This window comes from Chenopodium album, chromosome 15, assembly GCF_948465745.1.
Source record: "Chenopodium album chromosome 15, dcCheAlbu1.1, whole genome shotgun sequence".
In the NCBI taxonomy this organism is placed as follows: Eukaryota; Viridiplantae; Streptophyta; class Magnoliopsida; order Caryophyllales; family Amaranthaceae; genus Chenopodium; species Chenopodium album.
Window position 1 is genome coordinate 48,958,632 of NC_137848.1, and position 21,685 is coordinate 48,980,316.

At 33.6% G+C, this 21,685-nt stretch overlaps 3 protein-coding genes and 1 pseudogene across 7 annotated transcripts; 3 read left to right on the forward strand and 1 right to left on the reverse strand.

Moving 5' to 3' along the window:
• The first annotated feature begins 1,053 nt into the window (after positions 1-1,053).
• Positions 1,054-5,366, forward strand: LOC145581349 (eukaryotic translation initiation factor 3 subunit C-like; annotated as a pseudogene). Its single transcript, XR_014099621.1, has 4 exons — positions 1,054-1,082; positions 1,200-1,269; positions 1,368-3,097; positions 4,313-5,366. The product of XR_014099621.1 is annotated as a eukaryotic translation initiation factor 3 subunit C-like (transcript).
• Positions 5,367-5,857: 491 nt separating this feature from the next.
• On the reverse strand, positions 5,858-7,635 carry LOC145582433 (UPF0481 protein At3g47200-like). The gene is made up of 2 exons (XM_081639432.1): positions 6,899-7,635; positions 5,858-6,800 (listed from the first exon to the last, which is right to left on the reverse strand). Exons 1-2 carry the CDS (start codon positions 7,515-7,517, stop codon positions 6,022-6,024), a joined length of 1,398 nt encoding a protein of 465 aa, XP_081495558.1. The 5' UTR covers positions 7,518-7,635; the 3' UTR covers positions 5,858-6,021.
• A 164-nt stretch (positions 7,636-7,799) lies between these two features.
• LOC145582435 (uncharacterized) lies at positions 7,800-10,021 on the forward strand. Of its 4 annotated transcripts, none has more exons than XM_081639433.1 (5): positions 7,800-8,111; positions 8,709-8,921; positions 9,060-9,125; positions 9,328-9,423; positions 9,515-10,021. In XM_081639433.1, the coding sequence occupies exons 1-5, from the start codon at positions 8,013-8,015 to the stop codon at positions 9,776-9,778; spliced, it is 738 nt and encodes a 245-aa protein (XP_081495559.1). In that variant the 5' UTR covers positions 7,800-8,012; the 3' UTR covers positions 9,779-10,021. The 4 variants fall into 4 exon arrangements, with proteins under 4 accessions (XP_081495559.1, XP_081495560.1, XP_081495561.1 ...); XM_081639434.1 differs by having other exon boundaries at positions 9,328-9,393; XM_081639435.1 differs by having other exon boundaries at positions 9,328-9,393; positions 9,524-10,021.
• An 8,703-nt stretch (positions 10,022-18,724) lies between these two features.
• On the forward strand, positions 18,725-20,283 carry LOC145582436 (protein GAST1-like). Its single transcript, XM_081639438.1, has 4 exons — positions 18,725-18,922; positions 19,187-19,258; positions 19,455-19,488; positions 19,873-20,283. The coding sequence occupies exons 1-4, from the start codon at positions 18,857-18,859 to the stop codon at positions 20,052-20,054; spliced, it is 354 nt and encodes a 117-aa protein (XP_081495564.1). The 5' UTR covers positions 18,725-18,856; the 3' UTR covers positions 20,055-20,283.
• The last annotated feature ends 1,402 nt before the right edge of the window (positions 20,284-21,685 follow it).

Here is a 21,685-nt window from a genome sequence, read left to right on the forward strand (position 1 = left end):
TTTTGTTTTCACATTTTGATTTATTTTCTTGATCTTTAGCTCGTGATACCATATAAAAGAATCACTCGTGGTTCTCATTAATTAAATAAATTAATACTCCGTACTCGACTAGAATCAGGATAAAGCTAGCTTTTACTTGCACACCAAGCACAATATACACAGGCATATAGCACGTATTAATGTCTAATATTATACGACTTTAAAATTGATTTTGTTTTTTGTCAAAAAAAAAAAAAAAAAAATTTAATTTTGTTGATCAACTCGGTTGGGCCTTATTGCAATTTAACGGCCCATTATCTTATGTATATGAAGGAGGTTTTGGCCTTTGGTTTTTACGGGATGACTTTTTAGACTTTATTTATGAACTTTTAGTTTTAGTGGGATTAGTTTTTTTTTGGTTAACTTGCTATAAAACATCTCTTATTTTTTTATCTTTATAAAAGGAGTAGTAGCGATAATTTTACGTAGGTTCGGAAGAACGAAGCTTGAATCAGGCAAGGCGCTAGACAGCCGGTAGTTTTACCTTTCTTATTCTTAATTTATGCTTTTCGACTTTTTAATTTTATGATTACTTTGTTTTATTATTGGTTAATACTATTGTTTTCTGTATCATATTATTGTTTATGTTATCTTTAATTCCTTTGATTTGTTTGGATTTAATTACGTATGAGTAATTTATTTATAAGGTTCTTGGGATCCATGAATAATATAAAGGGATAATTGATTATTGTTGATTGATAATGTTGTGGGTTAATTTTCTATTAATTGATATAATGCTATGCAATTATTTTAGTGCTGGTTTAATTGTATGAGTTACGCAATATTGATTCGAGATTCGGCATATGAGAATTAATATTAAGGCTTAGTAATTGTTAAGTCAAGATTAGATGCGATTTAATACTGTTAAATTAATTATGTGATTGTAATACCTAAATAGAGGTTGTATCGATAACATTTTGAGTGCTCTGGTTCGTTATATATGTTGATTTTCAGGATTCGAATTTTTCACACGTTTGAGAAAATGTTTGTCTGTATAACATGTCATAGAATTTTATGTCATCTTTCTTGGTTTATTTTTCAAGGTAATAGTTAGCTAATGTTTACTTTTTTACATTTTTTGGGTGAAATCTGATGTTTTTTCTGTTTGTGTTTTTGAATTTACTGCGTAACTTATGACTTATTTTACTTTTTCTTTGTAGATTGAGAAAATCAGAACTTGTTGAACAAATCATAAAAAGAAGAGAAATAATGACTTCACATTTTTGGCAGGTTTGTTTTCTATGACAAATGTTAATCTTACTTTCTCATTTGAGTTATAATTTATACGTTGAGTATACTTATTTTCTTTCCTTTTTTCTGTTCTGTAGCGCGGTAGTGACAGTGACAGTGACAATGATAGTGATAGTAATAGTGATATTGATAGTGGCTTCGAGGATGAGATAAATAGTGGTTTTGATGATGTTAACTATATAAAATATGATCCTTGCTACAACAATGATGAGGCAGATGACAAAAAGCGAGTTGTCATTCCTGCTAAGAACAAGCGTTTCCAGGAGATTTCTGCTACTGTTGAGCAGATAAAGAATGCCATGAAAATCAATGACTGGGTGAGTTTACAAGAGAGATTCGATATGATAAATAAACAGCTTGAGAAATTCATGCGTGTTGTGGAGGCTGGTAGGACTCCCGACATCTATGTAAATGCCCTTGTGTTGTTGGAGGATTTTCTGAGTGAGACTTTGTCGAACAAGGAAGCAATCAAGAAGATGAGCAGCAGCAATGCGAAAGCATTGAATAGAATGAAGCAGGGCCTGAAGAAGAACAACAAGCAATATGAAGATCTGATAAACAAATTCAGGGAGAATCCTGAGGCAGAAGATGAAGGGGATGAAGAGGAGGAACCTGTTCTGAAGCTGACAGAACCTGATGAACCTAGAACAAGAACTGAAAAACAGACTGATAAGGCGGATGAGGTAAAGGACAACTCTGATCACGGTGAGGAATTCATGAAAAACCCAAGCGAGATAACATGGGATACAGTGAACAAGAAAGTGAAATCATTGGTGTGCGTGGTAGGAAGGGAACTGGGAGAATGGAGCTAGTTGAGCGGCTCACCTTTTTAAGTAGAGTTGCAAAGACGCCTGCTCAGAAGCTGGAGATCCTTTTCAGTGTTGTATCAGCACAATTTGATGTCAATACTAGTCTTATTGGACACATGCCGATAACTGTGTGGAAGAAATGTGTGCAGAATATATTTATTATACTTGATATTCTCACACAATATCCAAATATTTTGGTGGATGATACAATCGAACCAAAAGAGAACGAAACACAAAAGGGTCCAGACCATAAGGGTACCATTCGTGTATGGGGTAACTTGGTAGCCTTCCTTGAGAGGTTAGATGCTGAGTTTTTCAAGATCTTGCAGGGTATTGATCCTTATACGTTTGAGTATGTTGAAAGGCTTAAGGACGAGCCTTTGTTTTTGGCACTGGCACAAAATCTCCAAGAGTATTTGGTGAAAACCGGAAATGTAAAAGGAGCAGCAAAAGTTGCCCTTAAACGTGTTGAGTTTGTGTATTATAAACCTCAAGAAGTTTATTATGCAATGAGGAAATTTGCTCAACAATCAGAAGACCAAAGCGATGAAGCTGCAAGTGAGATATCTGATGAGGGTAAGGGCACCCCTTTGTTTGTAGTAACCCCTGAACTCTTGCCTAGAAATCCTAGTTTTCCGGATTGCAGCAGGGCCTTTATGGATAGCTTGGTTGCTCTCATTTACCAATTTGGTGATGAACGAACTAAGGCTCGTGCAATGCTGTGTGATATATACCACCATGCCCTTATGGATAATTTTTCGATTGCTCGTGACTTGTTGCTGATGGGTCACTTACAAGACACAATTCAACATATGGATATTTCAACCCAGATATTGTTCAATAGAGCTATGGCTCAACTTGGTCTCAGCGCTTTTAGGGATGGTCATATTGCTGAAGGACATAGTTGCCTTTCTGAATTATATTCAACTGGAAGAGTGAGAGAGCTTCTTGCACAAGGATTTTCTCAAAGCCGGTACTATGAGAAGACTCCAGAGCAGGTATGATTGATTTAACATTTTTACATGTGTATCACTGCTACTGCTTTCTGTAATTCCTATGTGCACAGATGTCGTTATGATCTTTTTATTGCAATATTTAGCTATATTTTGGAGGATATGTAACTAGAGTTCTTATGTGTTTAGTGTCTTCCTCTATGATATAGGATTAATTTGTTTGGTGTATTTTATCATCATTTTCATTGCATATACTTATCTAGTTTGATGCCTGGTCGCCTGGATTCATCAAATTGAAATTTGGTTTAGGTGTTGAGCTAGTTTTAGACAAGAGGGGTCATTTGACTATACTTGGCTGTTTAGAGACCCACATAATGCTAGAAGGCTGGTTAAAAAGTTGTGCTTTGATTTGAACCCTTCATAGGAGATGGCTCGGGGTTAGTTAAATTATTAATTGTATCTGCTGAGTGATAACATTGCTTGAGCTTTTGGTAGTCTTAAGTGCCTAAGTGGTTCACTGTCTGGCAGTGTCTGATTATAATTACAGAAGAAAGCAATCAACTATGACTTTTCAGATCATGCTACTGGAATGTGGCAAAAGGCCACTCTTTTAGCATGCTTTTAGTGGGTTCAGTGAATTGTGGAATTTAGAGAAGAATCAGTAAGTGGATTTTTCTATTTTTGGAGTTTTGTTCAAAGGATGTATAGTATAGAAAGCAAGTGCTTTAGTTTGAAATATATGGGAGGAAGAAAATCCATAAAGTATCCTGTACTATTTAATTCTTCTATTACTGATTGAGGTTCAAGGTTTTGTATGTCAATCTGAATTATTTTAGTATATTAGAACTTTGCTCTTAGAATGATTTCCTATATTACACTTTGTGCTCTTCTTATATGTAATGGAAGCGTTGTTTGCATAAGAGTAAAAATTATAGAGAAGCTTGTGGATATCATCATACTGCCAAATTGCCAATATAGTGTGCAGAACTGTCAAGTTTACTCCGCATTTGGCTGATTATATATGTGACGTAGTGAGGATTGAACATCTGTGAGACTTATCTATGCTTCAAAGAAACAAGGGAGATATTCATTAACATCGGTGTCTTTTATGAACCTCTCTTTCTTGAGAATGCTATGTAATATCACAACACTCGGTCAATTTTTATGCATATTACTTGTCTATCTTGATGCATATTACTAGTACGGAGTATTTCTTTACTGGATTATGAATCTTACTTTTGTTTTTTGAACTTATAACAGGAAATGAAAGAAAGAAGACAACAGATGCCATATCACATGCACATCAATCTGGAACTCTTGGAAGCAGTTCATCTGACCTGTGCTATGCTGCTGGAGGTCCCCAATATGGCTGCGAACACCTTTAAGTCTCAGCACAGGGTCATAAGCAAGACTTTCCGTAAAATGCTTGAAGCTAGCGAGAGACAAACATTGTGTGGCCCACCTGAAAGTGTGCGGGATCATGCTATGGCTGCTACTAGAGCTCTCAATCAGGGCGATTTTCAAAAAGCCTTTGATGTCATAACATCACTGGCCATATGGAAGCTCCTGAGAAACAAAGAGACCGTTTTCGAAATGCTGAAATTTGAGATGAAGCAAGCTGCCTTAAAGACTTATCTATGCAGTTACTGTGCTTCTTACTGCAGTTCTCTTAGCCTTGATCGGCTGTCTAAGATGTTTGACCTCTCAGAGGCTCAGATTTACAGCACTGTGAGCAAGATGATGGTTTCTGAAGAGTTGCACGCTTCATGGGACCAGCCAACCCGGTGCATCATCTTCCATCAGGTTGAGCACACTAGTGTGCAGGATATAGCTTTCCGTTTGATCGAGGAGGTGTCTCATTATCTCTCCAATAATGAGCGAGCTATGAAGGTCAAGTTGGGTGGTGGTACTTTGGATGGTTTGTCTCTCAGGAGGAAAGAAGGATCAGATTATACTGAGGTTGCCGCAGCAGGCAGTGAAAGTAGGTTGCTAGATAATGCATATTCCAAAAGGAGGTCAGTTGGCCGTTTGGTATATGGTGGAAAGACATCAACTGCTAGACAGTTTAATACAAGCGGAGCAAGCTCTTCTTCCATGCCGGGATTTCAAACAGATTCATCTTCAGCTCAGATGGTTATGCTTAACCACAGGGTTTGTTGATTTTATCATGCTTTCAGCTTTCAAAAACTAAGTTCCTTTCCTCTGTTTTTTTTTTTTTTTTTTTGGTCGGGTTCATATTGAAATATCCTCGCTGAATACATTTGCATCTTTTGCACTCTTCGTAAGGTTTTTAGTTTTGAAACACATAATTACTTTTTCACAAAGAAAGTACAAATTTTTCTGTTCGTTGTTTTTGGTTGTTTACAATGAATTTTGAACTTAGCTATTGCTTGTGTTCCACACTATAATTTTCAGTACATATCAGCTCTCAACTTCTCAACCTTTAGTCGTTAACCTGAAAATAGCTAGGCCGACTTCAATCCTTTGATCTTCTGCCTAGATTTATGACTGCTACTAATTTTGGCCATTACAATTAGATTGAATGATGTGATCTAATCCTTAGGTTGATCGACTTATTTTTATTGGTTATCAGAAAGTCTATTTCTATGTTAGGAATTGGCAAAGGGGAGAAGATTTATTATAGGTAGTGCAATCTATTTATTCTTATATCTTGAGGAAGATTGTCGGTATGTAGAGGAAAATTAAACGAGAATCAGCATATGTTATAAATAAGGGAGAATAGGCAAAGAGAGGCGTCCAGACTATTGAATTGGGAGTGAATCAGGCCACTCAAAAGTCTGACATTCGTTCTATTTTGCTGTGATTCAGATTTATCAGTTTGAACACGCCTAAAATTTTACTGCCTGCTTTAGAAATCTCAGTCAATAACATTTTCCAAATGGCATTACAAACATAATAACAAGTTGTATACATGCTCAATCAGAAATTCATAGAATATATCTTTTCTATTAGGAAGAATTTGGCCTGTGGTATGAAAAAACTGCATAGAAGCTCTGTATCGCAGTAAGAAACAATAGAATGATTGCAGCAACCAGTGAGATGATAGACCAAGGATTGTGAAAATACTTTTGAAGCAAGCTTGCTCGCCATCTGTTTCTTCTCTGGTTGTAGTACGCGTTCACTTCTTTAGATAGATCTGCATAGTAACCATCATGTACATTCACGAGCATTTCTTTAGACACGCTCTTGAACAAGTCAACAGCTTGAGCATCATCTCCAAGAATGATTCCACGACGATGAAGGTGGCCTACATCTTCAGGGGATTTTATCAAGCATTCCATGAAGACCACATATGATGCAATCGCAGCATCACTTATCTTCATACGACAGTGCTCAAAGGCGGCTATATTCAGGAGGATGGTCATTGTACTATCTTGTATCCAAATGGGAGGGATTTCAAGAACTCCGTTCTTGAACCTGAAGTCTAAAAAACAGCTGGTGTTCCGTTTCCTGAATTTTACTCCTCCCTTTCTCAGCTCAGTCACCCTATGTAAGACTTGTTCACGGCTTGAAATACTGTCCGGGGCTTTATTTAGCCACCGCTTCAAACACATTGGGACAAGCTTATCACATATCATCCATCGAAATCTGTGTTTATTAATGGTATCCTGCTGTTGAGGCCTTACATGGAGTAGACTTCGCCGAAATACATCAAGGACATGAAGACACTCTTCCTGCCTTAGTGAACTGTTCAGTTCATTTAGCTCGTTTACAGACATTCTTATACCTGTCATAGTATGTAAAAAAGATGTATCATATATAACCTTGCAATGTGTTGCTTTCTCTATGTTCTGAATATTATTAAACGCGAAATTCCAAAATTACCTGTCAGCCATATAGGATTGAAGAAGTTGAGAACTAAATCCAAAGCCTGATCATATTGGTGCTGATTTCCGCTCATTAGCTTAAGTAACCTGTCAATTATAAAAAGCGGAACTTGATTCTCCAACATTACCATGTCTAACACAATGTCTTCAACAATTCTCTTATTAGCAAAGACAGGGTTGCCTCCTGTTGTGTCTCTAGCCGGATAACATATCAAGAGCTCGACGATGAAGCAGCCATCAAGGACCATCATCTCTACAAACTTATCGCTGCTTAGACAATTGACTTCTTGTTGATAACAAGCTCGCGCTTGATCTTCAACTTGCCTGATGGTATCAAGGTAAAGGCTTAGGTCTTGACCGGTCCGTTGTAGGATTTGGTACAGAGCAACCCACTTGTAGAGTTCCATATCCTGAACTAGTTCACTACCGATATGGTATGGCCCTATGGATATGGTCTGGGGCTCATAGCTTTTTTTGCTTGTTTGGGCATCTCTTATACGACGAGGCATTCGATATATGCAACACTTCTCCCATGATTTTCTTGTAATAAATTGTTGTGCCTCATTGAGTTTTTCCTGTATGGATATAACCCACTCTATGTGTTCTTGAGAATTCATTTTTCTAGTGGTTGCTGCTTTTCAATCTTTAGTGAAGATCAACCAACATAAGCAAATAATGTCTGAAAAATATTACAGGAATGTTTATTTCATGTGAATCATGTAACAGTATGTGATTAAACTACACTATGTCTGAATTTTCTTTGCTGTTTCCGTGTGGGGCTAATTGCGCTTGATTAAAGTGAACGCTCTTTGTTACTGTAGTCGTTTCACTTTTTAAAAAGACATGAAATATATGAGAAAAAGACTGAGTATTTGATTAAGTTTACTGTTGGACCAGGATATTTCAGATCTCTTTCTTTTAGACTTAAGAGCTAAGTTTAGTCTGAGGAACGTAAATCGTATATATACTAATTTAGCAGCCCTGCAAAAGGATCCTGTAAGTTTGTAAGAGTGAGTTGAGGTGAGTAAAGTTGGAGATCTTGTTAGAGATAACACATATATTTTCCTTTCCGATATCTCATATTTCTAACAGATTTGCTATATATCTCCTCAATGGCTGGTTCTGAAACACCTGTAAATCCGAGCAATGAGTCATCTCAACATCTGAAAGAAGATGAAACGCCTCAATCACCGGTCAGCGAAGAATGGAAGGTAACTGTTGCTCTATATTTGTTTAGTGAGTTGATATGAGATTTCTTTGTTTCGCCATGAGTATAGATTGGACTGATGTAAGGGGAGATGCATTTTAGATTTTTAAGGCAGTCTCCTTAGTTTGTTATAGCTAGCATTGTGATTAAGTTAGGGAGTTTATTAAGAAAGAAATTTTGTAAATAAGAAAATTAAGGGATTAGGATGATGAATATTGATTAGTGTTTTGAGTTAGCTTAGAAAGTTAAATTGCAAGGGAATCCACAACTATTCTCGTTGTGCTTCAGAGAATCAATACAATTATTCTCGTTGCTTTAAGTGGGTTTTTAATAATCTTCAAATGAAGTATTTTTCCACCTTCTAAATCGTTGCCTCTTTTACTATCTTATTTTTTAATTTTCCAAATTATTTCTTGGGATGCCCAATGTGGCATTTTTGTAAATAAACAACAACTTTATTTAATTTTTTCATTATTGTTGTGGAGCTTATAATAATGAAAAAGTTGTTGATTTATTCACGAAAATGACTTTTTGAAACAATATGAGAAATAGGGAATTTCCCATTATATCTAGCTAATTCCTTCAATTGTGAATCATTTAGAAAGAGAAACCCAAGAAAGAGGAACCCAAGAAAGTGCCCCAATTGGTATTCTCTGATTGCAAGTCCTCTGGTGTACAAAATTTCCTGTACGATTGTGCAAGGTTCCCTGTACTGGACGAGGATTTGATTGGTGAAAGAGGTCAGGCTCTAGATAGGGATTATGGGGGAGGTACAAGATTAACAATTAACCATTTGAAATCCAACGTCACACAGGTTTTGTAACCTCACTTTTGTGTTACACAAATCTCATCGGTTGCCTTTGCCTTTAATTTCACATTAAAACTGTATCCTCTATATAATTTCATTATGTACTGCTTGCTTAATTTCTTTTTCTCCTTCTTATTATGCCAGTCAAACATAATTCAAGTCCCAACTAATGACACTCCTGCATTCTCAAAGGTTCACCCTAACCAAATGGTAATAAATCTTTATCTTATGCATACATATTACAGACGAGAATTGATTTTGGCACATTCTTAATTAATCATTTGAAATCCAACGTCATACAGGTTTTGTAACCTCACTTTTGTGTCACACAAATCTCATCGGTTTTTGCCATTCACATTAAAATTGTATGTAGTGCTTGCTTAATTTCTTTTTCTCCCTCTTATTATGCCAGTCAAACATTGGACGAGTCCCAAATTATGACACTCCTGCATCCTCAACTGATCACCCTAACCAAATGGTACGTCTTAAAAAGACAAATTATGATAAGGTTAGAAAGTATAGGTTGACTATTATTATTGCCATTTATTTGTACTGTGTTAGATTGCTAAAAATATTATTCTCATTCTTAACAATTTAAGGTGCCACAGTTTGGTGTTTGGGAGGATGAAAGTGAAGCCGGTCACAATCGATGGATTGGCAATGTTTGGAAGAGCATTAAGAATTTGGTCGTGAAACTTGTGATTGTGTTTAAATCTCTCATGTATCTTTTTCATTGTCAAGTTTCATGGATGAAGGTGAAGCTAGTCGCAACCTATGAAGATTTAATTGCTGAGAGAGGTCGGCCTCTGCCTAGGAATCATGGGAGATGTAGAAAATTAGCATCTAAGCAACCAGCAGACTAAATCCAACCTCATAGAAGCAACCAGCAGACGAGTCCCAAACAATAACACTACTGCATTCTGTCATTTGTCAAGATCAACTCATCACCCTAACCAATGGAAAGCTGTAATTCTACCTATGTTATGCATATATATTTCTTACATATTTCTCTTGAATGTAATTGCGTCGAAAAAACCAAAATATCTTACTTCATTTATGATTTGTACTAGTACAAAGAATCTGGTATTCTTCCCTTTCTTCTCAAATGGGCTTGTTTAAGAAATTTTTGTTGTAGTTGGGGAACTTTTATTTGTATTAACTACAAGTATGCACTGTAATGTTTTTGCATTCATTATGAGCACGGTTAATCTGAAATCTGTCAAGTTGCTAATCTTCAGGGCTAGATGAACACCTACTGATAACTCTTATTGGTTTATCTTCTTTCAGCTCATGAAGTTCCTTTAGTAATTTTCCTCTGGCAATCTAATGTTTTGTAGTAGTATTTGTGTTGTGTACATGGCATACTTGGTTAGAGTAAAAGAAAATTTAGTCAAGGATGTTCTGAAATTACAGCGACTTTTGTGCCTTTTGCAATTCAATGTACTGAATTTTGCTACGTGGGATACTAATGGAAATTGACAGCAAACACAAAGGGTGAGCATACTGTCAAAACAGAACCTCCTGATGCACCTCAATTAAACAATAATGTTAAGAAAAATAAACATGTTGAGCTCCAATTTACCTCACCTCAAGTACCCGTGTCATAAACCTCGTATACTTTGGTGGCAAAATTGATTTTTGCTACCTATCAAACACATCAAATTGAATTTTGCTACCTATCAAAACTTTTATTTTGCTACCTAACATATGCCCTTTTTTAAATTTTGCTACCACCGTTAAGGAATCCGTTAAGTGGGTCCATAACGACACATGTCGTGTTATTATTGGCCAAAAAAATTAAAAAAATAAATTAAAAAATTAAAAAATAAAAAAATAAAAAGAAAAACCTAAACTACCCAGCTACCACCCCCGCGCCACCACCCCCTTCCCCCCAACTCACCGCACCCCTCCCCGAAACCACCACCCGCGTCGCACCACCAGCCCCAACCCACCTGAACCCTCCCCCTCCCTTTCCCGCAACCGCGTCGCCCCCGAAAACCACCAAAACTAAAACCCTAGATCCCACCACGGCCACGAATCTGGCCACAAATGGCCGAAATCGGCCGGTTTTGGGGCTCAGTGGCCTTAACCGGCCGATTTCGGCCTTTTAAGGCCAGATTCTTGGCCGTTTTTGGGTACGAGGGTTTTGGGTTTTGGGTTTAGCGGTTTTGGGTTTAGCGGTTTTGGGGGCGACGCGGTTGCGGGAAAGGGAGGGGGTAGGTTCAGGTGGGTTGGGGCTGGTGGTGCGACGCGGGTGGTGGTTTCGGCGAGGGGTGCGGTGAGTTGGGGGGAAGGGGGTGGTGGCGCGGGGGTGGTGGCGGGGTAGTTTAGGTTTTTCTTTTTATTTTTTTTTAAATTTTTATTTTTTTTATTTTTTTGGCCAATAATAACACGACACGTGTCGTTATGGACCCACTTAACGGATTCCGTTTAGTGGTAGCAAAATTTAAAAAAATGGCATATGTTAGGTAGCAAAATTCAATAAAAGTTTTGATAGGTAGCAAAATTCAATTTGATGTGTTTGATAGGTAGCAAAAATCAATTTTTCCTTTTCATTATGATATTTTTATTTATTTTTTTTTTTTTTTGTAAAAGTTGATTTAAATTAGTGGTGAGATTTTGATTTTTGCTTATTAGAGTAATGAAAATTTTGTGGCCTTTGGTCGTTTTCATTATAGATTTAGTGGTGAAATTTGTACTCGTATAAAGTAGGATATAGACTTTAGACAAAGACATAATAAAAGGCAACACATGAATAAAAATAGTGGAATCGATATGGTATGCATATTTAGACTAAAGGACATATTGTGAGCTACCTGAACAAAGTAAACTACTTAATCAAGCTGCAGATTACCTATCTTGTACGATAAGGGTAAGCATGCAAACTTAATAATTGGTAGATTATTGACAAAAAATTTATCGTATATATAAAATTATGTACTCAGTATAATTTAATTAGTGTCATTTTGGTGGAATTTTTGAAAACTGTATACTTGTATAGTGTTTAAAACAAAGACAGGTGACCTTTAAAAATAATAATGACTTAACAAGAGAGTATTACAAATAAGATTTTATATCAATTTAAGATATTTTTTTAAATGTTTGTGATTGACATCACTTCTTCCTCATGACCTTAATTTTTCTTCACTAAATAAATTTTACAAATACTACGCGCATCACCGTACCTAATCAAGTCACTCACTGTAGTGAAAAAAAAAAAAAAAATTAAAAACCCTTAAGATAAGGAGAATAGTTGTGTTGTGTGAAAGCTTGAGCACAATTTTTTTTTGATTAAATTTTGAGTCTTGAACAGGTAATCCAAAGAATATAACTCCAATAAACCAACTAATATATGGTGTATGTATAGTAACTATAAGGGCATGCTTGGATTGGGGGTAAAACATTAAGGGGTTAATAAAAGTCAAACTTGAAAAAACAAAAAGTAATTAGAGGTGTTGTTGTAGGAGACATGGTGCTTCCAAATGAATTAAACTAGTTGTGCCATGAGGAAAAGAGAGAGATGGAGGAATTATTACTCTCATAATGAGGGTAATAGTTACCCACCCTCCCCCTAGTGTAACTATTACCTCCAAAATGAGGGTATTGATTCCTCTTTCTTCACCTCACACCATACCATCACTACATAATCTTCTTACAATCACACCATTACTATCTCCTTCTTCCCTATTTTCACATTCATTTTGCTCAGTTTGACTTTTATTACCCCCTTAATGTATTACCTCCAATCCAAACATGCCCTAAAAGGTACTGAAATCGGACTTAGATTATATCTGATCTAAATTTATCCAACTCGAAAACAATCTAATCTAATAAGTCTAACCTCAACGCTTATCTGGTGCAAAAATTGTAGTTGAAATTTATTGATAAATCTTCTTTATTCTTGATTTTTCTCACGCATTCTCATAATTCACAAGAAGAGATACTTACAAAATCTTAGCATATAAAGCCGAAGAAGCAATAGCTCCAAAGCGCATGTAGCTAGGTATCACGGGATAATAATATAGATAGATTGTATGTAATTTCAACCACACCTTTTTCTTAATCTTGTGATTAACACTGCATGCATGTATTCTTTGTACTCCTTACTTCCTTAGTTTGATACATTAGACACTAGAGTTGATCACATTGCAATATGACACATTTAACGTACTTATGTAATTACATCAACACTTATATTAGTTGCATTGTCATTCTCAATTGAACATAGTTACAATAATAACACATTTAACGTACTCCCTCCGTCCCAAAATTACATTCCTCTATGGAAATTTACACGGGAATTATGGAGGAAAGAATAAGACAAATAACAATAATTAGATAATGCAATGGGAAGTACAGAGATAGATTAGTTATTACTCATGACATGTCATCAATCCTTTGCAAAAAAAAAGGATCAATCACATTCTCCTAATTGAAAATTTTTAACCAATCATATTCATTGTAATTTGGCACAATGATTATGAGTGAGATTAGCACTACAAGAAAAATCACTTTTCGTAGCGATTATAACATAGCGATTGTTCAATCGCTACAATATGCAAGTATGTTTGTGAAATAATTAAGGATGTCGTATCATTTTTACAATCGTCATGGTTTTCCCATATAAAATCGATACACAAAACATAATAATACGTATCCACACTATTTTTACACATTTATATAATTTTGAGAAATCGTATCATTTACAATCGCCACTAAATCCTAAAAATCGATACGAAAAGCCTTTTCAACACTAGATATATAAATATTGTTTGACAAAGAATACATAAATATGTCATAGCTTATTGGTAAAACATTTAATATAAGAGTATGAGGTTGCATGTTCGAATCTTGTAAAGATCATACGCATGTTTTTTTTTTCTTTTTTCTGAAGAAAATGAGTTAAACATTTATAGCGATTGTAATCGCTACAATAATCACCACGATTGGATGTAGTTTTTCGTATCGATTATTGAGGCCAACCCCAGCGATATTGAAAACTACTACTAAAAGCTAAGGCAACAGGGGATATTGTATCGAATGACCATTCGTTGGGAAAACTTTTTGTTGCAATTACAATCGATACTAAAGGTTAAAATAATCGCTACGAAAAGGTTATTTTCTTGTAGTGTAGGTAAGGATGAGTGAGAAAGCATTAAATATAAAACAGAAAAAAAAAGAGTTGATTTACTAAAAAAGCCTTATCAAAAATAAAAAGGAAGAATGTAATTTAGGGACGGAGGGAGTACTTATTTTGGTTCAGATTAAAATCAATCCCACAATCACAAACGAAGCACGCACCCTCAAAACTACCATATATTTACGTAGAAAGTAAATTAATGTAGAGTATAAGATGCCTAAATTATTACTTCGTACTTTGTATTAACGGATGTAGTACATAAACATAATTTTTTTTTTTTTTTTTTTTTTTTGTATGTAATAAATAAAATTCTTAGTTTATTACACGAGTACATGAGACTAATTGATATGGTTCACATACATTACAATATGACATAAATAATATATTTTTTCATATAATTTGACATGTAATTACATCAACACTTATACTACCTCCGTTAATTGTTATGTGCAATTTTGAGGTACTATTTGTGAGATATAAAATATTCCAAAGTTGCATATAATATTTAACAGAGGTAGTATATTAGCTGTATTGTCAATTCTTAGTTACACATAGCTAAAATAATAACACATTTAACCTATTTCTTGTTGGTCTCAATTGATCCCATGATCACGGACGATGCATGAACACTTGAAAAACTATTATAAATGTGTGTAAAAACTAAAATAGTGTAGTATAAAAGTACCCTAAATTATTACTTCCTATCAAGATAGAATGTACTCCGTAATATAAACATAAACTATGTTTAAATAATTTATTTATGTAAATAAATTTTTTGCATATAGATCCATTAAAATAATTTGCGTTGCTAATATGTTGGAATGGTGGGCCATAGACGAGGCTTAATGATGTGCAATATGTCACGTATATATTGAAAGCACATGCATGCAATAAAGCCATTAATGTAATTTACGATACGTACATCCTAACTCACATGCACAACAAGTTGAAAAGCGTTATTTGGATGTTACATGTCATAGCTCATAGTATGAGTATTTAAGATTAGTTGCTAATTTAAGCCTAGGTAATACTTATCTTGATTCTTGTCCATCCCAATTCCCATGCCGGCATGCTAATTTTTTACTCCGTAGCTTTTACTCCGTAATTTCTTATCTATTGTCCGTTCTTTGTTAACCCTAACTTGTACATGTACAACATTTGAGCGAGTCGGGTCAAAAGATGATCACTTAAGAAAATGGGTTGGATTAAGACTTGTCAATTGCGAATCAATAATGAATAGATCAATATAATACATGAGTAAGGAAAAAAAAAATGAAGGATAGTATATAAATAAGAATAAATGATACGATATTGTATATGTATCGTGGCAATACATCTAGTAACTTTTTTTAAGTAATTTATTTTCATCTTCTATTTATTTAAGGTATGTTCTAATTTACCCGAAATGATTGGAGCTGAACTAAACTGAACTGATTGGAGCTGAACTGAACTGAAATAAATTGTTTATGAGAGAATAATGAAATTAGAAGTTGAATTGAACTGAAGTGAACTGATTGGAGCTTAAGTTGAAAAAAAAACGGGCCCTTATACTTACATTTTAATCCTGTATTTGTGAAAATTCATGTAATAATGATTATTTGAATAAGTAGTGTATGAAAACAAATGAGAAATGTTTACCTAAGGGCCATTAAAGTTATACGGAGTATACTCTATACTTTCTACGCTGCTTTAATGTTGCTTCATTACTGCAAGGATTACCTTTTCTACAAGTTTCACAATACTACAACATACTCCATTTTTTTTTCCAATTGTATATACTCCCAAGTCCTTTCTCTTTAAATATTGTTAATTGATATTAGTAACTTAAATAGTATTTAGATAAATGACTTTAAATAAGTATTGTACACATGCAAAGTATTACTCTTCAATCCTTACATTTTATTTATGAAACAAAAGGAGTATCCCACTAATGAGTAAGGATATACGAAGTATAATGTATTACGTCCCCATTCATATTATTTGTGGGCCAAGTGGCTAATCTTTTTGCTTATTTTAATATTAAATCTACCACATCTTGAAGCTTATGTGCAAAGTAACATGGATTTTCTGTATCACCCGTGAAGAAAGGACTTGGGAGTATATACAATTTTCGATCCGATTGAAATTCATAATTGAGACTCATAAATTCATACACTATTTCTTCAATATTTTTGACAACGAAGGATGACATAGATTTGGAAGTAATTAAAAATTTAAAATATAAAGTAGATAGAACCAATTAAAAAAATTGGAAAAATGTTATGTATGGTGCTACGTGGAAGTCTAGAAAGGGCAAAAAATAGTTAGATTCGAACATTGAATTATATATTTAGCTTATTTAATTATATTTATATATAGGATGAAAATGCATGATGAATCTTGTCTAAGCTAAGACAAATTGCATGTGAATTATGTCATTGGTAATTTCCTTGAATTACATCTCATGTGCTCCCTTTGATTGAGGGATGTGAACCCTACTTGTTATTATATATTGCATGTGAACCTTCTTCTTCAAACCCATGTTGTTAGGTTTATTGATAAAATTATTAGATTTATTTTTCAATAAAATAAAATTTATTAGATTAGTATTGATAAATAAAGGAGATAAGTGTATAAATTTCTACTAAAATCCGAAATTATTAAAAGATAAATGACAAATTTGTATTAATGTGCACGGCTGTTGTTGAATATACTCATATGCTTACCAAAATTAGTACATATACACAACTAGTATAACTAAGTTTCTACCGACAAATCTCTTTAAATTTTAGGCAAATTTGTCAGAAAAAACCTTTTAAAAGCCTCATTTTGCAAGAAAAAACCTTTTAAAGCATTTTTTTGTTAAAAAAAACCACAACGATCACTTTTTTTGTCTAAAGAAACCTGAGACCACTTTTCAGGCGTTGACTCCAATTTCCCGACGTTGACTCTCTTATTTTCCCCACTTGCACCCAAATTTTATTATTTGCACTCCACCTTTTTATCTCCCCTCATTTTTTCCCTCCAACTCCACTCTCTTCTCTCTCTTCTTTGGCTTCCATGAATGCTCTGTAATTCAATCACATCACTTCGCCTTTCTCTCTTCTCTCCTCTGCATGCAATTAATTCTTCAACAATAAACTTAGGTAAGTTTTAATATGCTGTAATTTGACTGGGAAGACAAAAAAAAATTGGGGCTTTTTTCTAAAACCAAAAACTTACGAAATTCTTCTTTGCCATGGCTAAAGGTGGACGAAAGAATCCTAGATTAGAGCGTAATTGGGCAAGAAATCGTTGAAGAACCCTAGATTATCTATCAATTGCTCAGATTTGGGTAAAAAGTTGCCCTAATCTGGAAATGAGTGATTTGGGGGAGGAGAACCCTCGAATATATATAAGGGGGGAAAAAAGGGGCTAAAAAAAAAGAGGGAAAATCAACCAACTGTTGGCTACAATTAGGAAAATAAGAGAGTCAACGTCGGAAAATTGGAGTCAACGCCTGAAAAGTGGTCTCAGGTTTCTTTAGACAAAAAAAGTGATCGTTGTGGTTTTTTTTTAACAAAAAATGCTTTAAAAGGTTTTTTCTTGCAAAATGAGGCTTTTAAAAGGTTTTTTCTGACAAATTTGCCTAAATTTTATATACTTTGTAACGATTTAGCTCTTTGACCATATGCCATAGTTGACTATCGAGTGGTTAATTAGATTGTTTGATCTTTAAAGTAACTTAGTTTATTTGTTGCACTATTAATAATTTATTGTTGCTAATCTAAGAAAAATTACAAAATTGATTATATAATCGATCATTGCATATTGTTTTCGTTTCATCAACTATGGGAAATGTTACACATTGATGCGGTGATGCTAATAACAAAGTTGGTGAGTTAGAAAATATAATGTATATATGCACATATTTATCTCAATATTATTCTTAATAGGAATGTAGAAGACTATCAAAACATCTTATTAAGCCCATAAATTTTTAAAGTTGAATATGTAATTTATAAAAATCAAAAGAAAAAAAAGAAAAGAGAATATCAAATGTTTCTCTTGTTTAAAAAAGTATTATTATTTCTTAAAAAAAAAAAGTATTATTATTACTTCCTCTGTTTCTGTATAGTTGCAACACTGAAATGTCACAGTTGTACCACAGTTTCACACTATAAAAAGAAGATTTTTATGGTGAAAATTGTAGTATTACCTTTATATAAAACACATGGCCCACTTGATTATACTCTTAACAACCTTTTAACTTCATTTTAAGTGTATTATATCATGTGAGGTCCATTTTTCTTAAATACCGTGATAAAGTGTGTGTTGCAACTATAAATTAACGGAGGAAGTATTATGTTTGATAATTAACCGAACTTCCAACCAACTTAAAAAGAAATCGGAGTTTATCAGATGCGATTGAATTTTCCAATTTAACGTTTTCGTTATATTTGTTGCTGATGAAGTGATAATTTCCTTGATGATAGAGAGTGGACAATATTCGTTCCTTCTCAACACTCTGCCATAAACCCATAAATGTAATTTGTCCACTTTGTATAGGTTATTTTGGTCCCATATTTCAACTAATTAACCTTTCTTCAATTGATTTTGTTTTTCAAAAAAGAAAATATATTTTAAAATAGTAAGAATACCGGTCACAACTGCCTATAAATACCTTCCAAATATAGTTAGTAACCACCAAACTCTATCACTCTCATTTTTATTTATCACCTCACTTTTCTCTCTCTCTCTTATTTTGTTGCTCTTTCTTTTTCTACTACTTTTAGTTTAGAGATAAACACATTTATTTGCGTTGGAAAAAAAAGCAATAGCAATGAAGCTTTTGTGTACCATTTTCATCTTTGTTATGTTCCTCCATTTTTCTCCCGCAGAAAATCATGTAAGTGCCAATATACTTCTCTTTAATCTCATCGTCAATTAATTAGTGAAATTTTAACAATGTTGAGAGTTTTATTGTCCTAGTAAAATTTTTTCCTATGCATTGATAATTAATTGTTCTCGTTAATGCAAGATATTCTTGTAATTCATACTATCTATTTAATAACTGAAATTAATTATCAAAAAAAATAATAATAATTTGTCACATATTTTTGTAAGCTAGTAAGTGGTAATGAGACTCATTGATTATATGTTGTTGATGCAGCCAACCCATACTCATGACGTTGCTCCAAGTCCAAGCCCACAATCCTCAAACATTACTAACAATCTGCCTTCGGTAAGACAACTTACTGTCACTTTTATTGAATTATTGAATAAAATGTAATGGAAAAGTTTTTTTATTTTTTATTATTTTATTTTATTTATATAACGCAGTAAATAACTACGTTTAATGTATCGAAAAACCCACATTATATATATTGTTGGATTGACTTATACGAGGTTTTAACTTACGAATTTTGATGTAATTTCAGTATGGATACACCCCAGGAAGCCTGCAGCCTCAAGGTACATCTATTTTACTAAGCTTAACCATATGTCCATATGTTTCGTGCATGCATTTTGCTTGTCTTGTGATTAATTTAGTTATTCGCTTGATTATTTTTAGTGACCATATCGAAATTATTATAATTCTTAATTCTTATCATAAATTCATAACTTTCATTGATTGCATCGAAACTTACTTCCACTGATTCACTAGTCACAAAAAGTGATTCTTGATCAATATTAATATTTTTTTAGGAAAAAAAAAATAGAGGCATATTGAACATGGTTTATAAATTAGCACTTATAGTATTGGTAATAAAAACGAAAAAAAATTCATTGAATTCCGCGAATAGATAGAGTAGAAGTACTAGTAACTCATAATTTGTTGTTTGTTGTTTGGAACAGAATGTGGACCGAGATGCTCATATAGGTGTTCAAATACGCAATACAAGAAGCCATGTTTGTTTTTCTGTAACAAATGTTGTGCAAAGTGTTTGTGTGTTCCTACTGGTACTTACGGCAACAAGCAATCTTGCCCTTGCTACAACAATTGGAAGACCAAGAGGGGTGGTCCTAAATGCCCTTAATCTTTAACTTTTTATAATTCTTAATACCAATCTTACAACTTTTGTGTATTTAACGTTTTAATACGTGCTTCCGTGTTATCTCTCCCTGTCTTACTCAATTTCTCTTTTGTAATACCAAAATATTGTTATTGATAATATAATATGATACAAGATAATATAATCTGGTGCAACATATGGATGTCATTTGGTCTTTGATATGGTATAAATCTTACAACTTATGTGTACTTAATTACCGTTATGATACATACGTGTTATCGTTGTCTGTCTTTCTCGATTTCTCTTTTGTAATACACAAAAATATTGTTATTGATAACATAATATAATAGTAAAATATAATATAATCTGATGCAATATAATATGGATGTCATTTGATCTTTGATAGTGATAGTATGAGGAAACATGGTTTAGGTTCATTGCTCTCCCAAATAGTGTTGGTATAAGACCATATTTTATGTAAATTTTTATTATGATATGATGACTCAGCAAATATTGGTATAGCTAGGACCATATTATATTATCAGTCATTTTAACAAATACTTCATCCGTTCTTTTTTACTTGATCCGCTTTGACTTTTACACTATTCATCATCCCTCCTTTGACCGTGTTTTGAGAATAATATATAAAGAAAAACATATTCATGTTGGATCATTTTGAATTCGTCTCAATAAGTACTATCATAATATATAACTTTTATATTTTTTAATTATGGAGAATTAATGTTATTGAACGTTAAAGTTTTGCATTGGCAAACGTGATAAAAGAAACAGGTCAAGTAAAAAATCGGAGGAAGTAAGAAGTAATAAACTTGAAAATTAGGCTAGGATGACATAAAAAATTTCTCAAAATAATTAAACTGAATGAATAAACTAGCAATAACAATTTTTTTTTTTTTTTTTTTTTTTTGAATTAGTGTTCATACCTAGCGCTTAATATTCATTTGAAAATAGAGGTGGATTGAATTTGAACCTTTGACTTTTATGCCACACTAGCTTTCGATAATATGTTAGAGAACCAATTCAAACAAAAACTTGAGCTGATGGTTGAAATACAAAATTGTTTTATATATGGATTACTCTATTAGTTACTTGCATTTTTTTGGCACAAAGTATGAAAGGCATAGTGTATATATATCGTTATTTGAATAGGTTGACTTTAATTAATAATTAAGGTAAAAGACCCTGATTGGACCTTGGACCCTATCCAAACCCATAGGGTCCAAATAAGGGTCTAAAAAATTTAGACTCTAAGATCCGGGTAGAGTATGGATATGATATGGATAAGAAAAAAGTCCGGGTACCGCACCGAGTATTGCTAGACCATACTCATTGCCATCCCTGGTTATAGTCCTAACTTCATTACTAATTAATCAGGAATCACGATATAGTCTAAAACCCTGGACCCATATTGACAAAACTATTATCTTTGGTCATTAGGCAAATTCTGATGTCATTTAAACTAGTATAGTTGTACTTAATCTTTTTTTTTTTCTTCATTAGATTAAGGTCTTGTGATTGCCAGCAAATTATTTTAATTATATGAAGGCTCAGTTCTCTTCAGATTATTTTCAATTCAATTCAGTTCCAATAAGTTCAGTTCAGTTCTTGATTTCCTTCTCTCATAAAATATTCAG